Below are 25,378 nucleotides of genomic sequence, written 5' to 3' on the forward strand. Positions count from 1 at the left end.
GTGAGACCTGCCTCAAAATACAAAAAGGGCTACTGAGTCAAATTCCTGGGTTCAATCCTCATTACCACACAAAAAAAGTAAAAATAATTCAAGTTAAACTGCTAATGAGAAATACAAAAAAAGAAATGAGAGGAGAGAGAAAATCAAAAGGTGGGGGGCAGAGAGCAGAGACCCAGACCTGTATACTCCAGAATAACATAAGAAAACAGACAATAAAACCTGTGACTTGGCAGACCAGATCTCCAAAGATGGAAGCTCCTCTTAAAACAGCATGCTGCAGAGGGAGAGAACCGGACCTCATTAGGAGGTGATCCTCACCTGAGGACCAGCATGCTGCAGAGGGAGAGAACCAGACCTCATTAGGAGGTGATTCCCATGAGGGGACCAGCACCAGGCATGGGCGCTGCTGGAGTAGCTAGACCCAAGCCTCTCTCAGTGAGTCAGCGCCATTCGTGGACTGCAGGGGGAGAGAACAAGACCTCACCAGGAAGGGATCCCCATCTGGAAACCATATCATTTTCATTGTTTTGTTAGGTTGCTTTATTCTCTTTTGTTTTGTTTGAATATGTTAAATCTGATGGCTGAAGCAGCAAGACATATTATGGTAGCCATTTGGATTTACTATTGGCTTGTTTTGAAATCCCTTATTGTGTTCATTGTTTTGCTTGTACTGTTTCTATTCTGTTCGATTTTTAGTATGTTGCAGCTATTTTGAAGTCAACAAACGGCATTATGGTTAACTATTGTTGATTTCATAAGGTTTTGAAGTCCTGTATCACTTATATTGGTTTTATTTAGATTGATTTTATTGTTTTATTTTCAATTTTATCCTCTTTAAAATAAAAATATGTAAAACAAAAAACAGCATAAAATTGACACTGACCTTCACATAATACATGATGGGCTGGACATTGCTTCCTGTTTCTTCAGAATCTTTTTCACTAAAAATTCCATATTAGGAATTAATTTATTCCCCCAGGATTAAAATTCTTAATTCTTATTCATTTTAGTGTCTATTTAACCAGGGAAACAACTGGTCTTCAGGATATACAGAGCAATGGGAACACATGAACAAATAACGTGAAGAATGCAGTAATACAACACACACAGGGAAAACAGGAAATTTATGGAAGTAGAAAAAATAACATTAGGCCTGGCCTGGCATTACTTGCCTGTAATCCCAGTACTCTGGGAGGCTGATGCAGGACAATTGCAAGCTTGAGCTCAGTCTGAGCAATCTAGTGATCCTGTCTCAAAGTAAACACAATTAGCACTGAAGTCTGGAAAACACTGGGCTTGAGGCTTACTCCATGCTAAGCCTGATGAAATGTGACCCTTGGCTCAAGGACTTGCCTGGTAAGTGCAAGTTCAATCCCAGGTACCAAGAAAAATAGATAAATAAAGAAGAAAAAGAAATATTGAACTGCAACCTCCATGAAATCCTCACATGGACATCTCCGTTCTGCGGAGCAGAGAAGTCAGATTGTTTTAATCCATTGAGATGTAAAGTCTGAAATAAATATCTGTATTTTCCATTGTGGGGAAAGAGAATGCAGCTCAGTGTAAAGGCCCCAAGTTCCACCTCAGCAGTATCAAGTAATAATAATAATAATACCAATTACCAATAGATGGGCAACATGGCAATTAGACATGAATTAAGATTTGCATTACACATCAGTCCATTTCTTCAGTTCAACGGGTGATTTAAATACATACTTACTCCTCGACACACAAAAATGCAACTCATTTAAGTGGCAACATTTTAGTGGAACTAAAAATACAAAGTCTAAAGAAAATTTTTGATTCATAATGAGCATCTGAGTATAGTTTTATTGTGATTGCCACAAATATTTGAAGACAAAAACTTTATTCAGTGAACGCTATTCTGATATGTTTTTTCTCTATGTAAATTCTTTACAAACTCAAGATACTTATGAGTCATTAGCTGGTGTTTTTCAAATGACTAAAAATATCTTGCACATCCTGGATCTTATCCTAAAAACTTCTTATTTTGAATTATAGTATTAGACAGTGTCTTTTGCCATTATTGTAACTAAGATTTCCTGCAATTTTTTCTAAAATAAATGGAAAATGTTAGCACATATAGCATCACTTCAAATGATGAAATATTTACATAAGGTCTCCAAAGTTTTCCACTCACTGTACCAAATCCTATTGGTCATTGTAAGACATAATGTATTTAAAACATAGCTCTTTCGTTGTCATGATCTAAAACTTGAGAGACGTGATAACCCCCCACACACAGATTCATTACAAAGCATACATCCACAGCAGAGTGCCATATAATAAATCTCCTCCTTTCTTACCTACTTAACATCATAATACTGCATTGTTGAAGTCTTCCCTTTACTAGTTCACACTAACATCACCTGACCAAAATTTCACATCTAAATTTCACAGTTAATGTCCCTTTATATGCCTTATCCTTTTACTATACCATCAGAAACCCTCTTAAACAAAGTGACCTATATTTCAGCCTCCAGATTTTCTTTATTCATTCTTTTTAGTATGTTCACTTGAGACTCTGTCCCCACCACAGACCAGAAGTATGAGTGCTACCAGCAACCTCCAGCCAATCTCAACGGTCACTTTTCATTCACCTTTCCACTCTAAAACACTCACTTAATTTGGCTTCCGTACTGTCCTTCTGAATTCTTTTTAATCACTGCCTGTTCATAAAGTGCCTTAAGCCTCAGTTCTTAAAATACCTCTGCTTTTGTGTTTTATCTACTTTCTAGACAGTAGTTCTTAACCCTTTGCATCAGAATTACACGAAGAGCTTTCAGGGGATTCTCAGGCGTTGGATGCCATCCCTTCCTACTGAATCATAATTTCCTGGGGCAAAGCCCATAGTTACACTTGAGAGATGTCCTGAAGCTACTACTCTCCACATACCCAGATGTCAGGGTTGAGAAACCCAGTTCTGTTTATAGAGATGGTAAGCCACACCCATTCGCACACACTGGCACACATGCACGCACACACATGCAGAGGCACATCGCATTCGGTGCCCTGATGACTCCCAAACTCCCCTCAGCCTGCAGAGATTTACTCTGAACGCCAGTCTCCCCTAACTCACCACCTATCCCACATCACCACTTTCACAAATAAAAACAGAAAGAGCTTCCATACTCAGAATCAAATCTGGTCTTCTTCTAAAAACCAGACTGTGTGCTTCGTACAATTTTTACATATCAGTTATTGGTGACTGCATTCTTTCTCAGGTTAAAAACAAACAAGCAAACAAAAAATAAAAATAAATACCCTGCCTTTCTCCTATACTGCAATTTCATTATTCTTGTTCTTTATTTCCATCTGAAATAAAATCTCATCACCTTTCCACCACTGCCACCCTGACTCAGTTCCAATGTGAATCACTGCAAATTGTCACAGCAGGGTAGGTCTCCTGTCTCCGGCTCTAGGGGACCTATAATCTACTACCACTAAACATAAGATGATGCTTAAACATGCCAAGTCAGATCATCGTAGTGAACTTTTCAATATGGCTATGCTGGGGTCTCCTATCTCAAAACTGCAATGGCTCATTATCAACCTCCCCAAATATCTGTTCAATTCTCAGAGACATTTAATTTAAAAATGATTTTTTTAAAGAAGTCAATCTCTTTGGTGACCTCCAAGAATAAAACAACTGTTAATAAGGCTTTTTACTTTTCTTTAAAAACATGCTGTGTGAGGAAACTGTAACTTTTATCTGATTGTCTAAGAAATTCCTGCATCCAGAAATGATTAGAACAGTTGTAGAAGGGACCATTACAATTACTCAAAACTACAATTCATTATAACTTATATCTTAATCTTTTCTAGTCTTTGTCTGTAATAGCAAGTCAATAAACAACAGGTTACAAGAAACTTGCATAAATTTTACTTTTAAAATAATGTAAATTAAATTACTGTCTTCTGTTTCATCTGGAATACACACTGGTTTCTTTAACAACCATCCTTCTTCTAATCTTCCAGCACTGTATTTGTTTGCCTTTTTATGTTTTTTTTTTCTGTTATAGTATGTGTAAAAGCTATCATTAAATTCATTGGAGAACCTTGTAAGTGTAAAGGATAAAGATGTTAACTTCCATCAATCTGAATCCAATACACAAATGTCAGAGATTTGGAATTCTAAATAATAAGGACTTTTCAATGTGTTCCTTTCAAATGAAATTAATGCTTCTACGATGAAGGGGAGGGACTTGACATAGGCTTTAGCATCTACAGAGGTTACATTTCTCATACCAAGTGATTCCATAGAAGTTACTCCTGTGTCTTCTACAATTAATCATACTGTGCAACCCCAAAGCAGTAGCCACAAAGGTCAACACATCTTTACATGGGTCTCTGGCTATTCAGTTCTATTACTTTGATAATGTTTCACCTTGTTTAATGTATTGAAAGAGCTAACTATATATATATATATATATATATATATATATATATATATATAAAATACTGGCTTGTCTAAAAAAATATAATTATTACCTTCTTGTATCTTCGAACTTTTTTTCTCTCTGATTTTTTCTATCCAAAGGTAAGCATGTACAAATTATTTCCATTTGAAATAAAACAATATAACACAAACAAAACAAGCTGCTTAAATCTGGACTTCTGCCCAGAACTTTGGCTTTTCTAGAAATGCTATCATTAGTATGCTTTTTCACATTCAGCAACTCATATCATACTGGCTTCTTGATGAAAATAAGTCTCAATAAGTTCATGAAACTATATTCATGTTGATAAGTCCAAAAGAGTTATTTTAGAACTCATTTTACAGACATGTCAATAATATCTGGTGTAGTTTAATAACCTCCTCTCTCTCTCTCTCTCAAATCCAACTTCCTCTGGCATCTATCACACCCTAGGCTCCAGCTGGTTTCTTGTGTCATCTTTCTTAAAGCTCCCTCTCAGCCATATAGTCCACTTCTTTGACTCTGACCTCTTCCCTGGGTAACCTAGCTATAACCCCTGGAGAAACATCTGAAATTTCCATGGGATTGTCTCCCAGGCCTGCAAGTTGAACCCACACTCCTATCCCACCAAACTGGCTGGTCTCCAGCAATCCCCAAGTCACTTGGTTCTCAGTCACCTGACCTTTGGTTTAAAACTCTTGTTCCTAATAGCTCCTCTGTGAAAACAAATACCATTAAGCATGGTTGGGCCTAACCTTCTCTCCAACTCCAATAGTACACTTCTAATGTACTATGAAGCTCTCGTCTTTAATTGTATACCACCATTTTAAATTGATGGAGTCTAAAATAACTATCAGCTGCAAACTGCATCCAGTTGCTTCTTTTGATTTCCTGATTTTTTGTTATTTTCCTAATTAAATGAGAAAATTAATGACAATTCTACTCACAATGCACCCAATTGCTACGTAGTTCAGCTTAGAATTAGCCCTGAATCAGGACTCCTCATTCAATCTTCAACCCCTACAAACTATAGGCCCTCTCATAACCATGCACTGCACAATTCTTGGGGTTGAAAATAAACTCATTGAAAATAAACTCTAGTTTTGTTACAGAACCTATAAACTGTTGTTTAGTCTTAAAACAACACAAAAAAAAAAAAACCACAATTTTCACTGCTGTATTAAAAACAAAAAGCTTGATGTATTTTTAAGGTAATAGGTTTTTATATTTGCTTCTTTTCCTCTAGCTTATTATTATTCCAGGTTTTTCAACAGTCTCTTCATGCAAGCACCCCACACCCTGAAGCTTCCTGGCCAATCTATCTGTATCTCTATTGTTTCATTTCCTCCCCACCCATCTCCTGAGCAAATGCTAAGCTAATTTAAATTATTAGAACAGTGGACTCTGACAGCATGGAGACAAAACCACATGTACTAGAGTTACAGTCCATGACCAATAGCTTCTATCTTTTTTAAAGATGACCTGCAAAGCTGTGTGTTACTACAGAAAAAGAGTGCTGACAGTTGAGGCATATTTTGAATGTCTCTATGTTTTAAGGTTAAATGACACGTTTTTCAGAAGCTCATTAATCTTTTACTTGATCTTCAAAAGCATGAGGATGTGCACAAATTACATAGTTAACCTATTTTTTTAAGCTCTAAAGGAAATTTATTGAAATGTTTACTTTCTGCTCTACAAAAATACCTACTACTTGTGAATACTTCTTGGTAATTGCTTCAGATTTTAACACACCTGATTAAATATTTCAAGTAAACAAAAAGCAATGATTCATGCACAGAATGAAATAGAACTTGAAAGTGTGCGATCTATTCACATCTATATCACACACTCATACACACACACACACACACACACACACTATTGTATTTTTGTTGTTCCATTTAGCCTTTTGGCTAAGCAGTAAAATTTGTTAAAATTATATTTTCCTAAGGACTGGCAAATATTGCACTGGAAAATGTAATTCTAAATCTTCCTCCTACATTGTTATTCTGACATGGAATGGAATTCATCATGCCTGACTAAACAGAGTACAACAAAACATTATCTAAGCAAATTCAGTGTTTTGAGGAATGCAATGACTTATCTTGCCAAGTCACAGAAAGGTTTTTGATTTTCCTTTTTTTTTCCTGAAAACTCTGATTATAACACCGTGGTCATACCATGAAGTCCAATCATTATCTTTCCAGCAAAATCCTGCTTTCTATAGGCAAAACTCAGTTTTTCTGTGGGGAAAAACATGAGAATGAGATTTCATAACACTGTGGGAAGAAAGAATGCTCAGCATCACTTTTACCTTTGAAGATATTTTTCCTGGTTTTAGGATACTGGGATGTGTACGTGTGGAAAAAGAGAAAATCTGATGCAGTCTGTGGAGGATGTGGCTGTGCACTCCTCCAAGCAGGAATGGGCTGGTGTACGTGGAAAATAGCATCGCTATGAATACAAGAGGAGAACATTAAAAAGAGAAGAAGAAGAACCTAAAGGCAGATGGAGGAAGATCACGGAGGCCAGAATCTAAAAGAGTAAAGAAACAGTAAAATAAAGACTAGGTTAAAATTGGTTCAAAAGCTTCCACAGGAATTTATTAGCACTGCAAGCTCATCAAGTCTGAAATCAATACACCCTTTTCTTTTTTTATGAAATGATTCATTGCTAAAGTACAAAAAGAATACCATAAAGGCATTCAGAGTGTAGGTTCTCAATATATTGTAGTATCTGCTGTAAGTGAGAAGGAAAGGAAAGAAAACATATTTTCTTTTCCAAAAACAAATATAGAGGATGTCAGGTGACATCCTGCAGAGAAGTCACATAGATCTGGGCTGTATCTTTAGAAGACCAAGGCATTGCAAGATGCCCATGGGTTAGTCCTTCCCTAGCCTTCCAGTCTCTTCCCTCCTAAATCCTTCTCTCAGCCAACAGCAAATAAACTCTACATGGTTCTGTGAACAACATATTACTTCATAAAGCTCCTTCAGCCCTGCATGCCTTCCTCGGCTGTAAAACTAGTAACTCAACTTGTCCTTGTCTTTCATGTCCCTTTCAGTCATTGGTGTTACAGAAAGCAAACATTGCTGACCTTTCTGTGTTCTTCAACAATGATGATTATCATCCAAGCTAAGACGTATTCAATATAACAGCAGGGTCGGGCTGTGTTCTAACCACTACCTAGCATCAGCTCAATTCTTCTTCACAACAATCCTATGAAGTAAGAACTAATAATATCCTCATTTGAAAGATAAGACACTGAAGCACAAGAGGTTAAGTAACCAGGCCAGTGATAAATTGCTGGATATTAACACAGCAATAGGTGAATCCAAGTATAATGGGTCCAGAGTCTGTGCTCTAACCATTAGGCAAACTGCCTCTATGTGATTAAAACTGAAACAACCCTGATTACCATATGTACACAATGCTTTTCAATGTCTCCTTCAGCCTTTGTGTTCAGTAAAAGGCTAATATGAGATGTGTACTTCTCAATAAAGATTAAATCTAGAATATTAAATATGGAGTATAAATTAACTACCAAATACTTCTGAAAATTATTCAATTTCTTTAAAAGCATTTTCATGGAGACTTCATTTTTTACAATATAGAGCTATAACTGCAATAACCAAATCAGGTTAAAGTTTGCCATTTCTATGATAAGAAAAGTGTCTTAGCGTCTAATGAAAACCCTTGGCAATCTGAATATTATATGATACAAAATTATAGTACAATTATTTCAAAGGTCAAGAATCTTACATATTTAGTTTTAAAACTCTCCACCTGGGTGATGCAATCAGAACATTTAACTATGTATGAAAATATTTAATTATACAAAACAACTAGAAGTCTACTAATTTAATAAGCTTTAAGTAAGATGAACAGTATTTTTCCCTCTGTTGCAAAAAGAGAACTTTTGAAAAGAATATATTTCAGGGAATATGAGCACATATTTTATTTTCCAGTGCTGGTTTTTAAAAAAGGACAAGATACAGTGGATTAGTATCTTAGAATAAAGCACTATATCATATATTAACTCATGGGAAATTCTGTGAAGCCATAAAGCTGGATGCTGCTGTAAATTAAAAATTAAAAAAAAAAAAAAGGCTCAGACCCAGTTTAGGATTTGCAGGAATTCAAAATTTAGTAGGAAACAAAAACAATCACAGAGCACAGGTGTGAGTTGTTTTTAAAATTTTCACAGGAAGAGCTTTAAGAAAGCGACTGTTACTAAGACAAACCCAGCCTGAGCCACAGTGTATCACCATTAGCATCTGATGCTACAGTGGAATGGACAGTGGAATGGACAGTAAATTACCTTTTTCTGAGAAAATATTATTTCAGTGTTCACAGTTCACTATTTCCGAAAGAATTAAATGAGTCCACATGACTGAAGTAGGTAGAAGAGTTTCTAATAAATCGAGGCCACTCAAATGGATGCAGTTTAAAAAGGCCCATGGGAGTCTAAAGGAGGACCTGCCCATTTGCACTTGGACCTTAATAACCTACAGTTAAGAAACATTAAACTATCTCACTGGTCCCCAGACTCGATTATATGCCTGCTTCAGTCCTCAAATGAGCCCACCATTTAACAATGTTTCCCACATTTGATCAGCAAGGACCCTTAGTGCTCTTAATGAATCACTGTAAAATAATTAAATATTTAATTCCATCATGAGAACCAGAAAGATGTCCTGCAAATTGCTGATGTTACAAAAATCACAATCTAAAGCACCATGCAACCACAAATAACAGACAATTAAAGCGGGCTTTGGAGGCTTTCAAAATAGTATAATTTTGTGACTTGTTTTTTCATTTGTCACCATGAGAGCAGGTACAGTTGATGAAAAATATTAAAAACTGTGAAACAGAAAAATATAAAACTAAGAAAAGTTTAACCATTTTTAAAATGTTCCCACTGTTAGTACTTTTTTGAAAAATAATTTCTATCCATTTTTATTCACACAGCAAATCATGAAGAATCATACAATCTCAAAGTCAAACCTAACTTTCAACAGTCTAATCAAAACTCTAAATCTTATAGCAGGCCCAGAAAAAATGTCCCTAGGTTAGCTGATACTATCCTTTTAATTTATCATCTATTAGTTCAGTGAATTTGTTTGTTTGCCTTGTTGGATTTTTTGTGCAGGGCAGACTTCCACAACACATTACCAAAGAATAAACAACTTAGAAATTGAAAAATCAGAAGAAATAACAAAATATTAAGGCACAAACCTTAAATAGTAGCAAGTACCATGAAGACATTCACTGACAGAATATGAATTAGGACAAGGAAATTTTAATCTAGATTCAAATAGTCACAAAAGAATCCCAGAATTTTCTAAGTTCTGCAGACTAAAAGAGAAGATACAGATAGGATTTCATAGAATGTAATTAGATCTGTTCATTTCTGTTTCATACTCTTCATGCTTGCAAATGAATCTGAAATGTTATTTTGTTGCAAGAACAGATTATGAGGTGTCCCTCAATGGAGGTCTTTGTGGTTAGTCACAAGTAGGAATGGAGATGGGAGAGAAGAAGAAAAGAACAGGAGACTAAAAAATGGATAGAAAAGAGGAAGGGGAAAATTAAACTATATTTCACAAGGTAATGCTGGTTTTCCATCTTCTTCCTATGTTACTTATAAAACTGCATTCTTACATTAGAAATAAATTCAGATGTGACTAAAAGCAATGATGAAAAATTCTACATGCTACTTCAGAGTCATATGTAAATGTTGCCATGCTTTAATACTAAAATAAGTAAATACCAAATGGAAAATAAAAGTTGGGGCATTATTAGTAAATTCAAATGTATAAAACAAGTAAATTTCAATTGTATTCAATTATTTCACCCAGTCATCTAGAAGTGAAGATCTTCCAAAGAAAATTACATTGCCTCCTCAACTCCTTGGAGAGTCAGTTTAGTTAACAGCCTACCTACACTTCAGAAATGACCATGCAGCTTACATGTCAAACTCATTTTAAAACGTCAATCATGTGCCTTTCAACCTAATTAGTTTGGAAAGTAGTGTCAGTGACCTGGAACTATGCAGACCATTTATTATCATATCATTTGATCAACCTAACACTTTGCCTCAGTTGAATTTAAGACACCTGTAGCCAAAACGTAATATCCTTTCTCCTACTCATCACTGGTAACTCTCACTACAATTTCCTATTTACAACTCAATTTATCTCTTATGAATGGACATGGCCAACTACACAGAGGCATCCCACAGAAACTCCTTTATGTAAGATTCCTTGACAATTAAAATGGATAAATAAAGGGTATAAGATTCAATACATGCACACATACACACACACCTCAAAGTTTTAAATTCACAAGAACTAGTAACAGGTATAGAGAGGAAGAGTAAAGGACTCTCAGATAAGGACATGACGGGAAACAGCTGGAACCTTAACAATAGGAGGAAATTTTTTTCTTTAATATGACACAATAAAAAAGAATCTGCAGGTTGTCTGCCACCATACAGCTTTGTTTTATAAGAAGGAAAATCTTTTCTAAGGTTCACAATACTTAACTAGTCTTTTACTTTGTCAATGGCAGGATGAGGGAAAAGCAGCAATCTGGTAATAACTGGCTTCCCAGAGGTCAGAGAGCACAACCAAGGGAGGGATGGAGAGCACAGAGAGGCCGGAAGAGGGCAGCAGTGGGTGTGGGTGCAACAGAGGCAGCGCACAGCTTGGAAGAGGATGGTCCGTGAGCAACAGACATTACCTGGCAAGAACTACACAGTTCCCCTACCGTTTTCTCATTTGAACCTTGCATATTTAGGAATTGATTTGAAAGAGAAAACTACCTGCAAGTCATCTTATCTGTAGTACAGAATAACATAGTGCATTGAGGAGGGAAAAAAGGACATGAGCTCACAGACACCACTAAAATTTTATATTCATATTTTAAAATGTGGCATTGGAAAGGTATAACAGTTTTTAAAGTAGTAACCATTCACTCTGGAAGACAATAAAGCAAAAAGCAGGCTGTCAGCTTCAAAATTTTTCTTTTCTGTTTTTTGTACTTTCCTTTGGAGAGGTTATCATTTTACCAAAATTTCTGTTTGTTTGCTTGATCAAATTATTATGTGAATGTGATTTTTATATCCAGTCAAATACAATATGCGTATCTCTCACACTTACCTTCCGGTGAAGGTGAAGAGCCTGTCTTTTGGGAAAAGACAGCATTTACTCTGCTCTTCTTACTGACATCGTTATTTACAGATAAGCTGGACTGAATTTTTCTATGCATCTTTTGAGAAACAGGAGCTGAAAGTTTGTGATTATCTGCAGAGGCACGTCTGGCCCCGGGGTGGTGAATTCCATTGGCGTTACTCAGACCCTTATGGCCTCCTTTCTTTATCTTGCCTATTTCCTCTTCACCAGGTTCCTGCGCTGAAGTCTGCAGCAGAGGCAAGCGCTGAGGTTGGGCTAAAGGAAAAACAAGAAAAGTTCATCCAGTTAAAAAAAAAAGGAACTTTTTTACAACAATGAAAGTACATTCAATAACAGATTTAAAATTTCATTCCTGATACTAAAATTGAAGAGGAAAAGAAGAGAAAGAGAGAAGCTGGAAGAAAGGAAACAAAGTCATTAAAACGAAACACAGGAACAGAATTATTAATAGTCATTTTATACAAAGATATAAAAAGTAGGGCAGAAAAACTACTTTTGGTGTTTTTAAAGGAAAATTTGAAGAATAATTCAACAGTTATTCAGCAAAAGTTGATTATTTTTCTAGACTCTTTGAGACCTCTTCTGGGTGCTGTATCCTCACCAATATTATCCTAACACTTCTAATAATGATATTGGCACAGCTTTTAAAATGAACAGAATGAGGCAGGGGATTTAGCTCAGCGGCATCAGCATCTGCCCGGCAAGTGTAAGGTTCTGAGTTTGATCCCCAGTACCAAAAAGAAAAAAATAAAATAAACAGAGCAATTAATTAAAGGAGTAAAAGTTGGATAATGAAAAGGAATACAGTTTTCTTTTTTATGAATCTTGCAGAAGAAAATCTTTTCTATATTTACTCTTTATTTTTAAAATAAATAACTTAGGAAAATAAGAGAATGGTTTAATTCTGACATAACATAGCTATACAAACTAAACATCCTTTCTGGTGCTCCTATTTGGGGCGCAGACAGCCAGAGGGTGCTCACACCTTCACCCTTCTTACACAAAACAATAAGGAAAGAAAAAGAAAAAAAACAGGTCTAATTCTGGAAAGAAAAAAACAGAATGTTCCACTGTACACAGATTTAGATATTTTAGGAAAGTCTAAAAGATTATAAATTTTCAAGAATTAAGGATTTGTCAAGATTTGCAGATGATAAACAATGAAAAAAGCAATATTCCAAAAAAATCAACAAATATATAAGAAAGTTTCTTTATAAAGCAAAAGAGAGAAAGAGAGAGAGAGAGAGAGAGAGAGAGAGAGAGAGAGAGAGAGAGAAGAGTGAAACAAGAAAACAAATGCCTTTCCAAAATGGTTCTGGTAAATAGTCAAAATTAAACTAAGCAAAGATAGGCAGATATGTTTTATTGCAAAAACTTAACATTACTGAAAATCATAAAGAAGCCAAGGTAAATGGAGTGTATAAATATATTAATTATGTTGATGCATTGATTTTATTGTTTATTTCATTAACTCAATTGCCATTTTCAACTGCCTTATTTGTGGAACATGCAAAGTCAATCCAAAAATAAAGAAGGATTATCAAGGGTCACAGAGGAAATTTTAAGGTAGAAAAGGAGGGTGATGTACATATTAGATATGTAACCTTATTATAAAATGACAGTGACTAAAGCAGTGTGGCATTTGACCAGACATAGACATAACCAACGGACCAATAGACTCCCAATTGTGAACGTGTGTGCACGTACATATGCATATACCTCCTGCAAATGACCTCCAAGTTTTTAAAAGTCAACACACAAAAAGAGTAACTTCAAAGTGAAAATATGTAGGAGGCTGTTTTAATAGCATGATACTAAGAAAAACATATCAACTTGATTCTTTGAACAACAAATCATAAAACAAGCATGGGGAATTTTCATCATTTGTATTGCTGAGTATTTCTGAAAACACTAGTTTTGGTAAATTCTTGTTGAGTCCATCACAGCTAGGACATAGGCATATAAATTAAATTCTCATCAGAAAGTGTGAAAATTTCTTGTAATTTCAAAATCTTAAACTACACTTTTAGTTTAAGATTATAATCAATTATAAAATCTAAATTACATGACTATTATAAACTCTTTGACCTGGAAACTAAAAATTGTATGAAAAGCTATCCAGTAGAAAATATACTGCATGCAAGGCTTTTGCAGTTATATATGGTGTTGATTAATTTCCAAAAGGGATTGACTATTGATAAGTTAAGGACTAGATAAGGCTTGGTAATATTTCTGACAAAAAGTTATGTGAATGAATAGAACACCATTGTTTACTTCAGTTCTTGATTCATGTATCAGGAAGAAAAACAATGAATCAAATTTTCTACTAACCAGTCTGCATGTTTCAATAAAAACAAGATTCATTTTTAACAGTGTCTTTTTATACTAACTTAATTAACATTAACATCTGATTTGTAAAACTTACATATGAAGTGATCTTATAGTTTTTCAATACTATAGTGATAAAAAAGAGAATGATTGTCTAAAAAGAAATTTTCTCAGAGGCCCAAAATAATGACAATAAAATGTAGCAGTATATTTTTCTCCTAAGTTTGAATGAAAAAGAAACAAGAGAAAAAGTTATTTCTCTGTTTAGCAAATATATATATATCCTTTCTCATGACTAAAATCTACAATTAAGGCATCTAAAAATGGAGATTTATTTCCTGTGGATATGCAATAGCTTGATTCAATTTGCTGCTCTTGTAATTTCTTGTATCAGGGTGACATCCTGATGACTGTTATTGAGCCTAAAGCTAGTTATGCATATGCACTTAAAAGATCCCAAAGAAGACAGTTAAACTTAATACTTCATGGTGTTCTTTCCAAAGTACTTTTCAGTAGTCTCTCCAAATACATGCAATGTTTTAGATCAGTTTTTCTCTAAAAAGAATAGTTCAAGCAATCAGGGTGCTTGGTGAAGTCAAAACATCACTGACCAGTGTTTCGAAGATGCTTTATTGATCAAAATTGTCCAGCTGTATTCCATAGTTTAATATAAATTTAAAATTACCATTTAATAGTTAAAGATTCTCAACAAATAAAAGCAAAAGTGTGAACGACAACAGTGACCTGCTACCAAGTTCTAAAATTGACAGATCTGACCTTTTCCTAAGATCAAAATTGATTCTGAAAATTACTGGGTTTGGCTGGAGTGATAGTGCAAAATATCCTTAATGATTTATCCACATTCGAATCCTCAAAACAATATCTACTTCTGTTGAAAGAAAAATGAGAGTACATTGTTTTGGTTTCAGTGTCACCTAATTATTTTTATTGTGGTTTGTATTATGGTCAGGTAACCATGGATTATCTCTTCGTTCAATGTTTTAACATGAAAACAATTTTTAGTTGATTTTGCCAGATGTGTGAAATAAGTGAAATCAAGACTAGGTAAGTCCTAGTTATAACAGTTATCTCAAAAGAAATTAAATTTAACTGTGTTGATCAATTTTAATGGATATGATTTCAACGTTATGCTAAAATTACACTTAAAACTGTAAGTAGGCAATGTGATTTTATTTTTGAATAAACAGTAAAAATGTCTGGCTGATTAAGCCACAAGTATCTGGCACTGAACAGATTCTTTTCCTTATTGTGTAGAAGTTGTATATGGCTTTAAAAAAAAAAAGGCACGCTAATATGAGAACGACACAATGCTTCTTAAAACACAAGTGATGTCTAGGGACCCTCACTCTCTCTTTAATGATCTGCTGCTCTCATTCAGCTGTCTTTCTTTTTTCAAATCTTTACATATGTGACAGCTCTCAAAAGTAGACCATAGACCATCTGGCATTTCCAGAGGTGTAACTTGTGCAAATTCAGCTCTATTGGGAGTGCACTCCTATCTTCTGCCAGTATTAGAAAGGGACAATAGAATGTAGAACTTATGAGATGTTTTGAATTATTCATTTTTTTGCCTGTATATTCAAGAAATTTTACAAACTCTGCATTTTGTACTACATAATCACATGCGTTAAAGGTACAAAGAAACTTTTTGACACCTCTTTTCTACAGAAAGCTGGCATTTTGTTTGATATGTGAACATTCAGCATCTGTTATATCACTCTAAACAGGATGGGTGCTTCTACAAAAGACCCCATTTTAAATTTACTCTATACGAGTGAAAAAAATGTATTCTTGATATTCAGTAGCGAATGCAATACACATCAAAATTTCAAATACAAGTTATAAGACCATTCAGCATCTTCAAGCCTGGATAGCATTGGTCACCCGCTTACCATATGTGTAAAGAGTTTTTTTTTAAACATTGCTCACACAATGCAGGGTGATTGTAATTTTAATATCCATGATGAATAGTTATAAATGTCTTAAGAAATACTGTGCTTTCTAGGTTCAAATGTTTTCAATCAGGAAGGAAACCAATAGAATTAGGTCTAGCAATTTTCAATAAGAATAATAAATATGGGAGTAAATAGCATGACCTTCTTTTGATAATTTTTTAAACCAGGTGATATTGTAGCTACTAATAACTATATTTGAAATAGTCGCCGTTGGAGTAGCAATATAAAGCAGCATTCTGCTACAGCATATAATCTATTAACATGTGCAAATCACCTTCAGTAGCTGGTCTCTTCACACAAATGAGACTTAATAAAATTACAAAAGAATTTGCCACTTACTCAGTTTAAATGCTTGATGTACATATAAGAAAATCAAAACTTAATGCTTAGGATTTAAAATTAGCAGTAGCAAAACAATCAATATAGACTGGGAGGGGTGAAATGACTGTGTAAATATAATTTCTTTTTTTAAAGATAGTTGGCAAAGTTTTTCTTGCTACACATTGCTCTTCTAGTTTACAGTCACTACAGAATTAACACACACACTTATGCAGTTTACACTTACGTAAAAATATTGCATATTAAATATATGAGATTTTATATTAAACATAACATATATAAAATATGCATCTATATACAGTACAGCTTTAAAAAGATGCGAAATCATATCAGCACGACTCATAGGATAAAACTGTATAAGATTTTTATTGACATATAATGTAATACATGTTAAAGTCAAGTAAAACAAATGAGTTAATGTCTTATTTTTCCATTATCTTGATCCAAGCCTTTCTCAGTACACAGATACTGGAAGGAACTTGTATCTCAGGGCACAGAGTGCCAGTATGTGGCAGTTTCTATCACAGCCTATAAACCAGTCTGTACAGTCACACACAAGCTACCCTCAACAAAAAGACTCAAAAGATACCAAATTTCACAAGAAAGAAATGTTTGGGTGATGGTCTTCTAGTAATATAACCCATCTATTAGCAGCAGTGGAAAAGCCCCTTCCAAATTCATGATCCATGGTGGATCTTAAGAGGGTAGATAATGTGGACAAGATTGGATTATTACTGAGGTACAATGATGATATAGGGTAATTTTGTTGGAAATCATCCATTACAGGTATACTTTACTGTTTTAAGACAATTACATAAAATTCCATCAAATTTCCATCCTTAACATGGCTAGAAGGTAACAAGTAAGATGATCAATCATCTTAATTTGTTCAGGAATAAGGAGGGAGTTGTCATGAGATGGAGAAATTTTACTTTAGACCCAAGTAAATCCCAGGCAAACTGGAATGAGTTAGTCACCTTTATATGGGGACATTTATAACTGGTACAGTTTTTCTTGAAGAAGGTACTAGAACAAATTATAAGGAGAATGTGGACTTTTAGCAAGACCAACTAGGATTTGAACTCTAATTAATCTGTGTCTCCAAGTTCTCTGAGCTTGAAAAGTTACTTCATCCTCATGGACATCAGAACCACTACTTCTAAAACAGGAGATAATGACAAATCTTCATATGTTTTTCACTGTCCTTACTTTCCATCACATATTTCCCTCATTTCTTTCTGATTTACCGCTTAGCTTTTAAATTATGTATTATAATTTACTAATTCTGTGCTTTTCTATAAGGAAATCCAAAACACTTTTGTTCATAAACATATTTCAGGGGAAATGAAAACATGTTGTATTTTTCAGAAAAAATATAACTCTACAAAAATAAATTCAAAATAGCAATTAAGGAATCAAATTTGCATTTTTCCATTAAGATATGGATATTTTATTTAAGATGTCCTCATATTATAAGCCAGTGATGACACTCTACTGTAAATTTCCACCAACTGTAGTTTATCACTAATGATATGTTTTAATCCTTAAAGGAATGGCAAATTTGACCATTTATCAGCTATCACACGTAAGGGTTTCTAGTTAAATTGTTTGGATAACACAAGTATGACTCATGGATTTGAGCACAGATAACCTTCAGCTTAATTTAACAAAGATTATCTTCTATACACTTTATATTACATATTAAAATGTCTTCCCATATAATCTCATAGCAAGATGAGATTTTACTTTGGTATCTCTTTGTTTCTTAATTCAACAGTATTTTTACACTTGATTTAACTGATGACAGTCACTTTCACCTATAATTATTTATAACTGTATAATAAATATATAAACAAATAGATATCTATGTATTTATAACATCGTAGAAAACTGTCAGAGTGTTTTTGTATGAATTAAAACATGAATTCAATTAAGAAACTCACCTGATTTTCAGCACAAAATCTATATGAATAGATGTTTTAATCACTATTAGTATTGGTTTTTTAAATATATAATCATATAAAAGAGCACCTGCTAAGCCATATTCATGTATTATCCTTAAATAAGTTAGTTAATATTGTCAACAGATAATATTGCAGATACTAACCAAGTTCAGCTCCCACATATTTTAATCAATGTATACTAGAGTAAAATTACAGTGGATAGTAGGTTACACTCATTGGTGATAGTGTAAACTAAAATTCTCAAATATGTGAAACTTTAGAATTCATCAGGAGGATTTATTAGCAATGAAGGACAACAAATCATATAGGAGGTGTGTAACATTCTTAAATTTCAGTTTAACAGGCACATTGATATTTGAACAGATGCAGAACTGTCTTTTGATTTAGATCCTAAACTGAACCCTGCCTTTGGGTCCCTCTGACTGGCAAAGGCACAAGTCAAAAAGTCTGAAACTATTAACTGTGATCCAACATAAAAAGTAGAACAGGGACTGTAAAGCTAACTAAGTAATAGAAGAAGGGGATCAAGGAGAACACTCCAACCTAGCAAAAAGGTCAGTGTTAAGAGGTAGTACTTAGTTAACACAAGTGTTATTAGTTTATGGGATAAATGTTGTGTATATATTATGGGCAGATCATTAGGTCCTAACTACTCATGGATTGGTAAACTGAATTTATGGGCATAGTAATCACAACAATAAAACAAATTTTCTGAGGTGAAAGCAAACTAGCTAAAGCAGACAGCTCTTATTAAAAGATGTTTCCACTTTCAAGTAACACATCCATTACTAGCAAGCAACATGCAACATGCAAAAAATATTCTCTTATGCAAATAAAAAAGCAGATCTTTCTATATAGACAAATTTCAAAAAGGTACTTTTGCTAGAGTACTAGCCTAAAATAGAGGAAAGCCCCAAATTGTATGAGCATTTATGCAGTTGACAATAAGCACAACCATGTAACACCCTTCACAATCAGTGATCAGGGACCACTAAGTTCAGATAATCATTGGTGTTAGCGAAATGGCAACAGATCAAATATTTGTTACCATCTCAATTCAGTGCAATGATTAAAGTGCTTGAAAATGGAAGGAAATGTTAGGGAGGGGAAAGAATTGTGGAAGCCAAAAACCTCAATCTTTCTGAAGTTCCTCACTATTTCCTGCTCATGAATAGTTCAGTGAAGTCATTCATAAGGAAAAAAGTCCGGGGAAGGAGCATCAGCTCAGGTTCCCTATCACCCACACCAGCAGAGCTAGTGACAAGAAAACATTAAATCAGACTGTAAGAGGCTGAGGATTTAGCTCAGTGGCATAAGCGCCTGCCTTGCAAGCGCACCATCGTGAGTGCAATCCTGGTAACATCAACAACAACAAAAACATCAGACTATAAAGATAGGGGAATCCTTGAACTCAACTAAAGTGACAAAGTAAAGAACCACAGTCAAATGTTAGTTGACACAAGGTTTGGTGCCAGTTACCAAAAAATGCAATTGTCTATAGCCACCTCCAAAAAAGAATAGTGATACATAACCAATAGACACATTAAGGAAACTATAGTACCACAAATATCCCTGGTCTAGAAACAAAAGACTTCTAACTATTCCACATTGAGGTAATTCTCAAATCTAAGCCCTATTACCAACTAAAAGAATTGCTTGGGGTTCCCTCAGGGGAATCCTTCCCGAAGCCCTTTGGTCAAAGATGACCATGAAGGACACCAAAAAAGGGAAACCTTAGTGGAAGGTATTACAGTAAAGAAACCTGATGGGCACAGAATTCAGAACAAGTCAGCGAAGAAGCTCAACAATGAGATGCTTATGAAAGTTCCATTATATTCCATAGCATTCCTAACAAGGGTAATATTGTATATTCCTTGGTCTAGTACTGTGCCTTAGGTTTACAATATAGTCATGCGATACTTCCTTTATTTAAAATATTTAAAGCCATGAGTGACAGAATTATGAGATGCTGCATGCAAATTTGATGTAGGGCAGATTTTTAACCATAATGTGGGAGAAATAAACATCATCTTGAGATCTATGGAACACCATGTCACTAGCTCTAAATAACTGGATATAACTGTGATTTGTCTCTTATGGGGAGAGATGAAGTATGGATCTATTTGTGAGAAGAGTAACTGAATCTCACTAAGAAAAATACTATGTAAACTTTTTATGTACAGAAACAAAAAGTATTGGCTTGTATACACATACATAAATGCACGCTTGTCAGCTAAGGTGAAGACCAGAGCAGACTCCTATAGTTTGTCTATCCAGTATCACTGCTTCCTTCTGGTAGAAATATAGGTATTAATGAAAATGAGACCTATTTTATATGACCCTTTTGCAAAATTAGTGTTTTTAGTTTTATGTATTTTGTATGCACATAACACAATCCTGGGTATTGGCTGTTTTGTCTTGATATCACAGAGTTCCTTAAAGACAAGATCCAATATTCGTCAAATTGCATCAAACTTATCAGGCATACACAGGCAGACAGAGAGCCTTGTGCAATGTTCAGCACCCAGTGGATACCCAGTAAAATCAGCTGCTGCTGATGAATTATGCTAGCTTTTAAGCTGTCACTAGATCCCAGCATATAACAATCTCCCTGAATAAATCAAGCAACAGTTTGGTATTCAGTTCCATTATAAACTTCATCCTTTGCCTTTGTGAGTCTAGGGAATTGGTGTAAAAGCATAATATGAGAATGGTGGAATTGTAGCAAGGATTCAAGAAATTTTCTGTAATAACAAGGGAATTAGAGATTCAGTTACAGATATAGGATATATAGAGGAATGCACCAAAAAATACTACTTAAGCAACCTTTTCAAAAACAGCATAAGAAAAGTCAGGACCAAATTATGTATCTGAAATTTTTCCCCCTTCGATAACAAAAGCAAACTGCACTTAGGGTGCAAGTGAAACTGGTATCCCTTTGAGATTGAGGAAGTGGATATGTAAATAACCCTGCAGTAACAAGGTAGGACACCTACTTGAGGAACCTACAGTTTACTGACTGAACCTTTAAGAAGTAAATTTATGTCTGGTGGTAAATAAATCAGAAGACTAGCAAATTTTATTATTATTAATTCCCCCAGGCCCTCATAGAGCTCATAACCCTCAAAGTTCACTGGTGCGTAGGTGCTACTGGGAGAATTTCAATAAATTCCTTTAAAATGTGGGCCAAAACAAGGAAACATTTCTGCTTTATTTATAATAGCAGAGATGATGTACTCTCTGGAATAATCTGAAAAACTGGGACTTAGGCAAAAGTCTAAGACTCAAAGAATAGTAAAGTTCTAATAATCATGGCCAAACCCTGTACAGGACCCTGACAAGGGTCTTCCATTAGGAATTCAGGAATTCCATTAGGAATTAGGAATTCAGCAGCTTATCCAGCAAAACCTAACGATATTCAGGAAGATGAGATAAGGTTTTGCTCAAAGCTACAAAAATAAATGAATTTTAAATTCTGTTTTACGTGAACAATGAATTTGAGTGGTAGCACAATGGGAAAATTTCACAATACTTTCATGAATATGTAAAAATACTAACATCGTTTTCCATTATTCTCAACTCATCTACAACTGAGATTAAAATCTTGCTTCCCTTATAGAGCTATTTAAAATTTTGGAGGCTGATTTTGGGAATGTTTGTTTTAAATTCTTGATTACATCAAAGTGTCAAGCCACTAAACCTTAGTGAGAAAAAAAAATTATGCTAAAAGATAAGCATTAGCAAATGACTAGACACAGAAGAACTAACTTAATAACCTCTTTTAAAGATTCAGGTTTGAGATCATTTATAAAAATTTTTATTATAGTTTTTCCATAAAAATTTCAACAAATGTATCAAAGTAATTTAGGCTGCTAAGTGACTATGATAGATCATTATAAGTATTTTTATTATATACTATGTTGCCATGCAATATTCTAGGCATAAAGTGAAGTACAGGGAACAAATTTTCAAAGACCTTGCCCTAAATCCAGCAAATCATCAAGAAGATTATACACCATGACCAAGTGGGATTCATCCCAGGAATGCACGGATGGTTCAACATACGCAAATCAATAAATGTAATCCACCATATCAATAAAGCCAAAAATAAGAATCACATGATCATTTCTATAGATGCAGAAAAAGCCTTCGATAAGGTCCAACACTTATTCATGATAAGAACTTTACAGAAAATTGGAATAAATGGTCTTTACCTCAATATAATAAAGGCCATTTATGACAAACCAACAGCCAGCATCATACTAAATGGCCAAAAATTGAAAGCCTTTACTTTAAAATCGGGCACAAGACAAGGATGTCCTTTATCACCACTCCTATTTAATATAGTACTGGAAGTACTAGCCAGAGCAATTAGGCAAGAAAGAGAAATAAAAGGGGTAAAGATAGGAAAAGAAGAAGTTAAATTATCATTGTTGCAGATGACATGATACTCTACATAGAAAACCCCCTAAACTCCATTGAAAGACTCTTACGGACAATAAATACATTCAGTAATGTGGCTGGATACAAAATCAATACTCAGAAATCAATAGCATTCCTATACACGAACAACAAAATTACAGAGAGGGAAATAAGAGAAACTGGACTATTCACATTAGCAAGCAAAAAAATGAAATATTTAGGAATTACTCTTACGAAAGAAGTGAAAGACTTATACAGTGAAAATTATAATACACTGAAAAAGGAAATTGAAGATGATCTCAGAAAATGGAAAGACATCCCTTGCTCATGGATAGGAAGAACAAACATTGTGAAAATGCCCATTCTCCCAAAACTGTTATACAGATTCAATGCAATTCCAATAGAAATACCATCAACATACCTTATAGATCTAGAGAAATCACTCCTAAATTTCATCTGGAACCAGAAGAGACCTAGAATCGCAAAGGCAATTCTAAGCAGCAAAGACAAAGCAGGAGGCATCACAATCCCTGACCTGAAGTTATACTACAAAGCAACAGTAGTAAAATCAACATGGTATTGGAATCAAAACAGAGCCGAAGATCAGTGGAATAGATTAGAAGATACAACCACAACTACAAACACACTCAACCACCTTATCTTTGATAAAGGAGCCAAGCAGGTTCACTGGAAGAATGACAGTCTCTTTAATAAATGGTGCTGGAAAAACTGGCTCTCCATTTGCCGAAAACTAAAGCTAGACCCATGTCTATCACCATGTACTAAATTAAAATCTAAATGGGTCAAAGATCTGAATATTAAAACAGAAACACTAAATCTATTGGAAGACAAATTAGGTAGAAACCTTGGAGACATAGGAGTAGGTAAAGAATTCATGAACAGGACTCAAACCGCACGGGAAATACTTCCCAGAATCAATAACTGGGACCACTTCTTATTAAAAAGTTTCTGCATGTCAAAAGAAATCTCCAGCATAGTAAAAAGAAAACCCACAAATTGGGAAAAGATTTTAGTGAACTCTTTCTCAGACAAGGGCCTCTTGTCTAAAACATATAAAGAATTAAAGAAACTCAGACCTCCAAAATTCAAAGATCCAATCCAAAAATGGGCATCTGAGATGAATACGCAATTCTCAGATGAAGAAATGCAAATGGCAAATAAATACATGAAAAAATGCTCATCATCATTGGTCATTAGAGAAATGCAAATTAAAACCACACTGAGATACCATCTCACTCCTGAAAGAATGGCCAGGATCAAGAAAACCAACAACAACAAATGCTGGAGAGGCTGTGGGGAAAAAGGAACTCTCCTGCACTGCTGGTGGGAGTGTAGACTGGTGCAGCCTTTGTGGAGATCTGTCTGGAGATTTCTCAAAAAGTTGGGACTGGAAATCCCATTTATTCCAGCTATTCCACTTCTAGGCATATTCCCAGAAGAACTGAAAGCATCATACCACAGTGATTTATGTGCACCTATGTTTATAGCAGCACAATTTGTAATCGCCAGATCTTGGAAACAACCCAAGTGTCCATCAACTGAGGAATGGATAAAAAAGTTGTGGTATTTCTATACAATGGAGTATTATTCAGCTATAAAGAAGGACCACATTGAGATATTTATCAATAAATGGGCGCAGCTTGAGACCATACTCATAAGTGAAATAAATCAATCTTGCATGTGTGAATACTGAATAGTTTCCCTAATGTAAGTAATGATTCAAATATATAAAAATATGTGGTAATCATGATTCCCCATTATGTGGCCTTGAAGCCTTATAAAGGTTTCACTCATTAATTAGAAAGGCTTTATTCTGGGCTTCTTGATATGGAAATATTTGAAGCTAGAGTATATGAAGTTTTATCCAAATATTTCAAGGAAAAAGACAGACACTATGGTAACTACTATTAAGTCGGGTTATATGGTGGTGAAGTACTAGGTTGCTGAAACAGTCATGCTTTGTCCTCTATTGTTATATTGTTATGTCCTGTTTTATCTCAATCTCCCCCTTATTCTTTTAAAAAAAATTATTTAGTCATTTCTTATGTTTGTCTTAAAGAAAAAATTTAAAAAATTAGGATATATAATAGTAACTCTTTTTGATTTCCTATTAATTTGTTTTGAAGTCCTGTAATACTCCCATGATCTTGTTTTGACTGATTAGACTCTTTTCCATTCTATATGATAGTATCAAGTTTGAAGACATAGGCAACTACTTTGAAGGCAAGATTCACTAAGATACCCATTCTGGTTTGACTATTGTCTTCTTTGGAAGTCCTGTAATGTTTACAATGCCTAAGTTTTATTGGTCTTGTTCTCTACTGTTTTGTCCAACTTTATAATATCTAATAAGATAGACAATTCTTTTTAAGGAAACAAGGGACAACGTTGATAACCATTGTTGATAAACTTGTACTCTGTTCTACACCATGTGCTATGTCTATCCTTGGTCTTGACTGACAGCTTTGTTTTACCATATTTGACTGTATTCTCTCCCCCCCCAAAAAGTAATAAGCACTAAGGAGTAATAAAATCCAAAATGTGTAAATTTTGTTGTAAAAAAGAGAGGGAAAAAAAAGAAAAAAGAAAAAGAGCTCTAACAGATATAACAGCAAGTGTGTTTAGGGGTGTTAAATAGCTGACTATATCAATGTTTTTGGATCATTGAACACAGCTGTTTGCAGTCTCCCTGT

General features: G+C 34.6%; 1 protein-coding gene across 1 annotated transcript in view; it reads right to left on the minus strand.

Moving 5' to 3' along the window:
- The window catches only part of Mdfic (MyoD family inhibitor domain containing), an 81,358-nt gene that overhangs the window by 17,903 nt on the left and 38,077 nt on the right, over nt 1-25,378 (minus strand). Inside the window, exon 3 of the mRNA XM_013158191.3 lies at nt 11,603-11,890. Within this exon, the coding sequence (XP_013013645.2) occupies nt 11,603-11,890 (288 nt within the window). The remainder of the gene's footprint in view (nt 1-11,602; nt 11,891-25,378) is intronic.

This window comes from Cavia porcellus, unplaced genomic scaffold, assembly GCF_034190915.1.
Source record: "Cavia porcellus strain 051 isolate PalLab524CR breed Dunkin Hartley unplaced genomic scaffold, mCavPor4.1 scaffold_2, whole genome shotgun sequence".
In the NCBI taxonomy this organism is placed as follows: domain Eukaryota; kingdom Metazoa; phylum Chordata; class Mammalia; order Rodentia; family Caviidae; genus Cavia; species Cavia porcellus.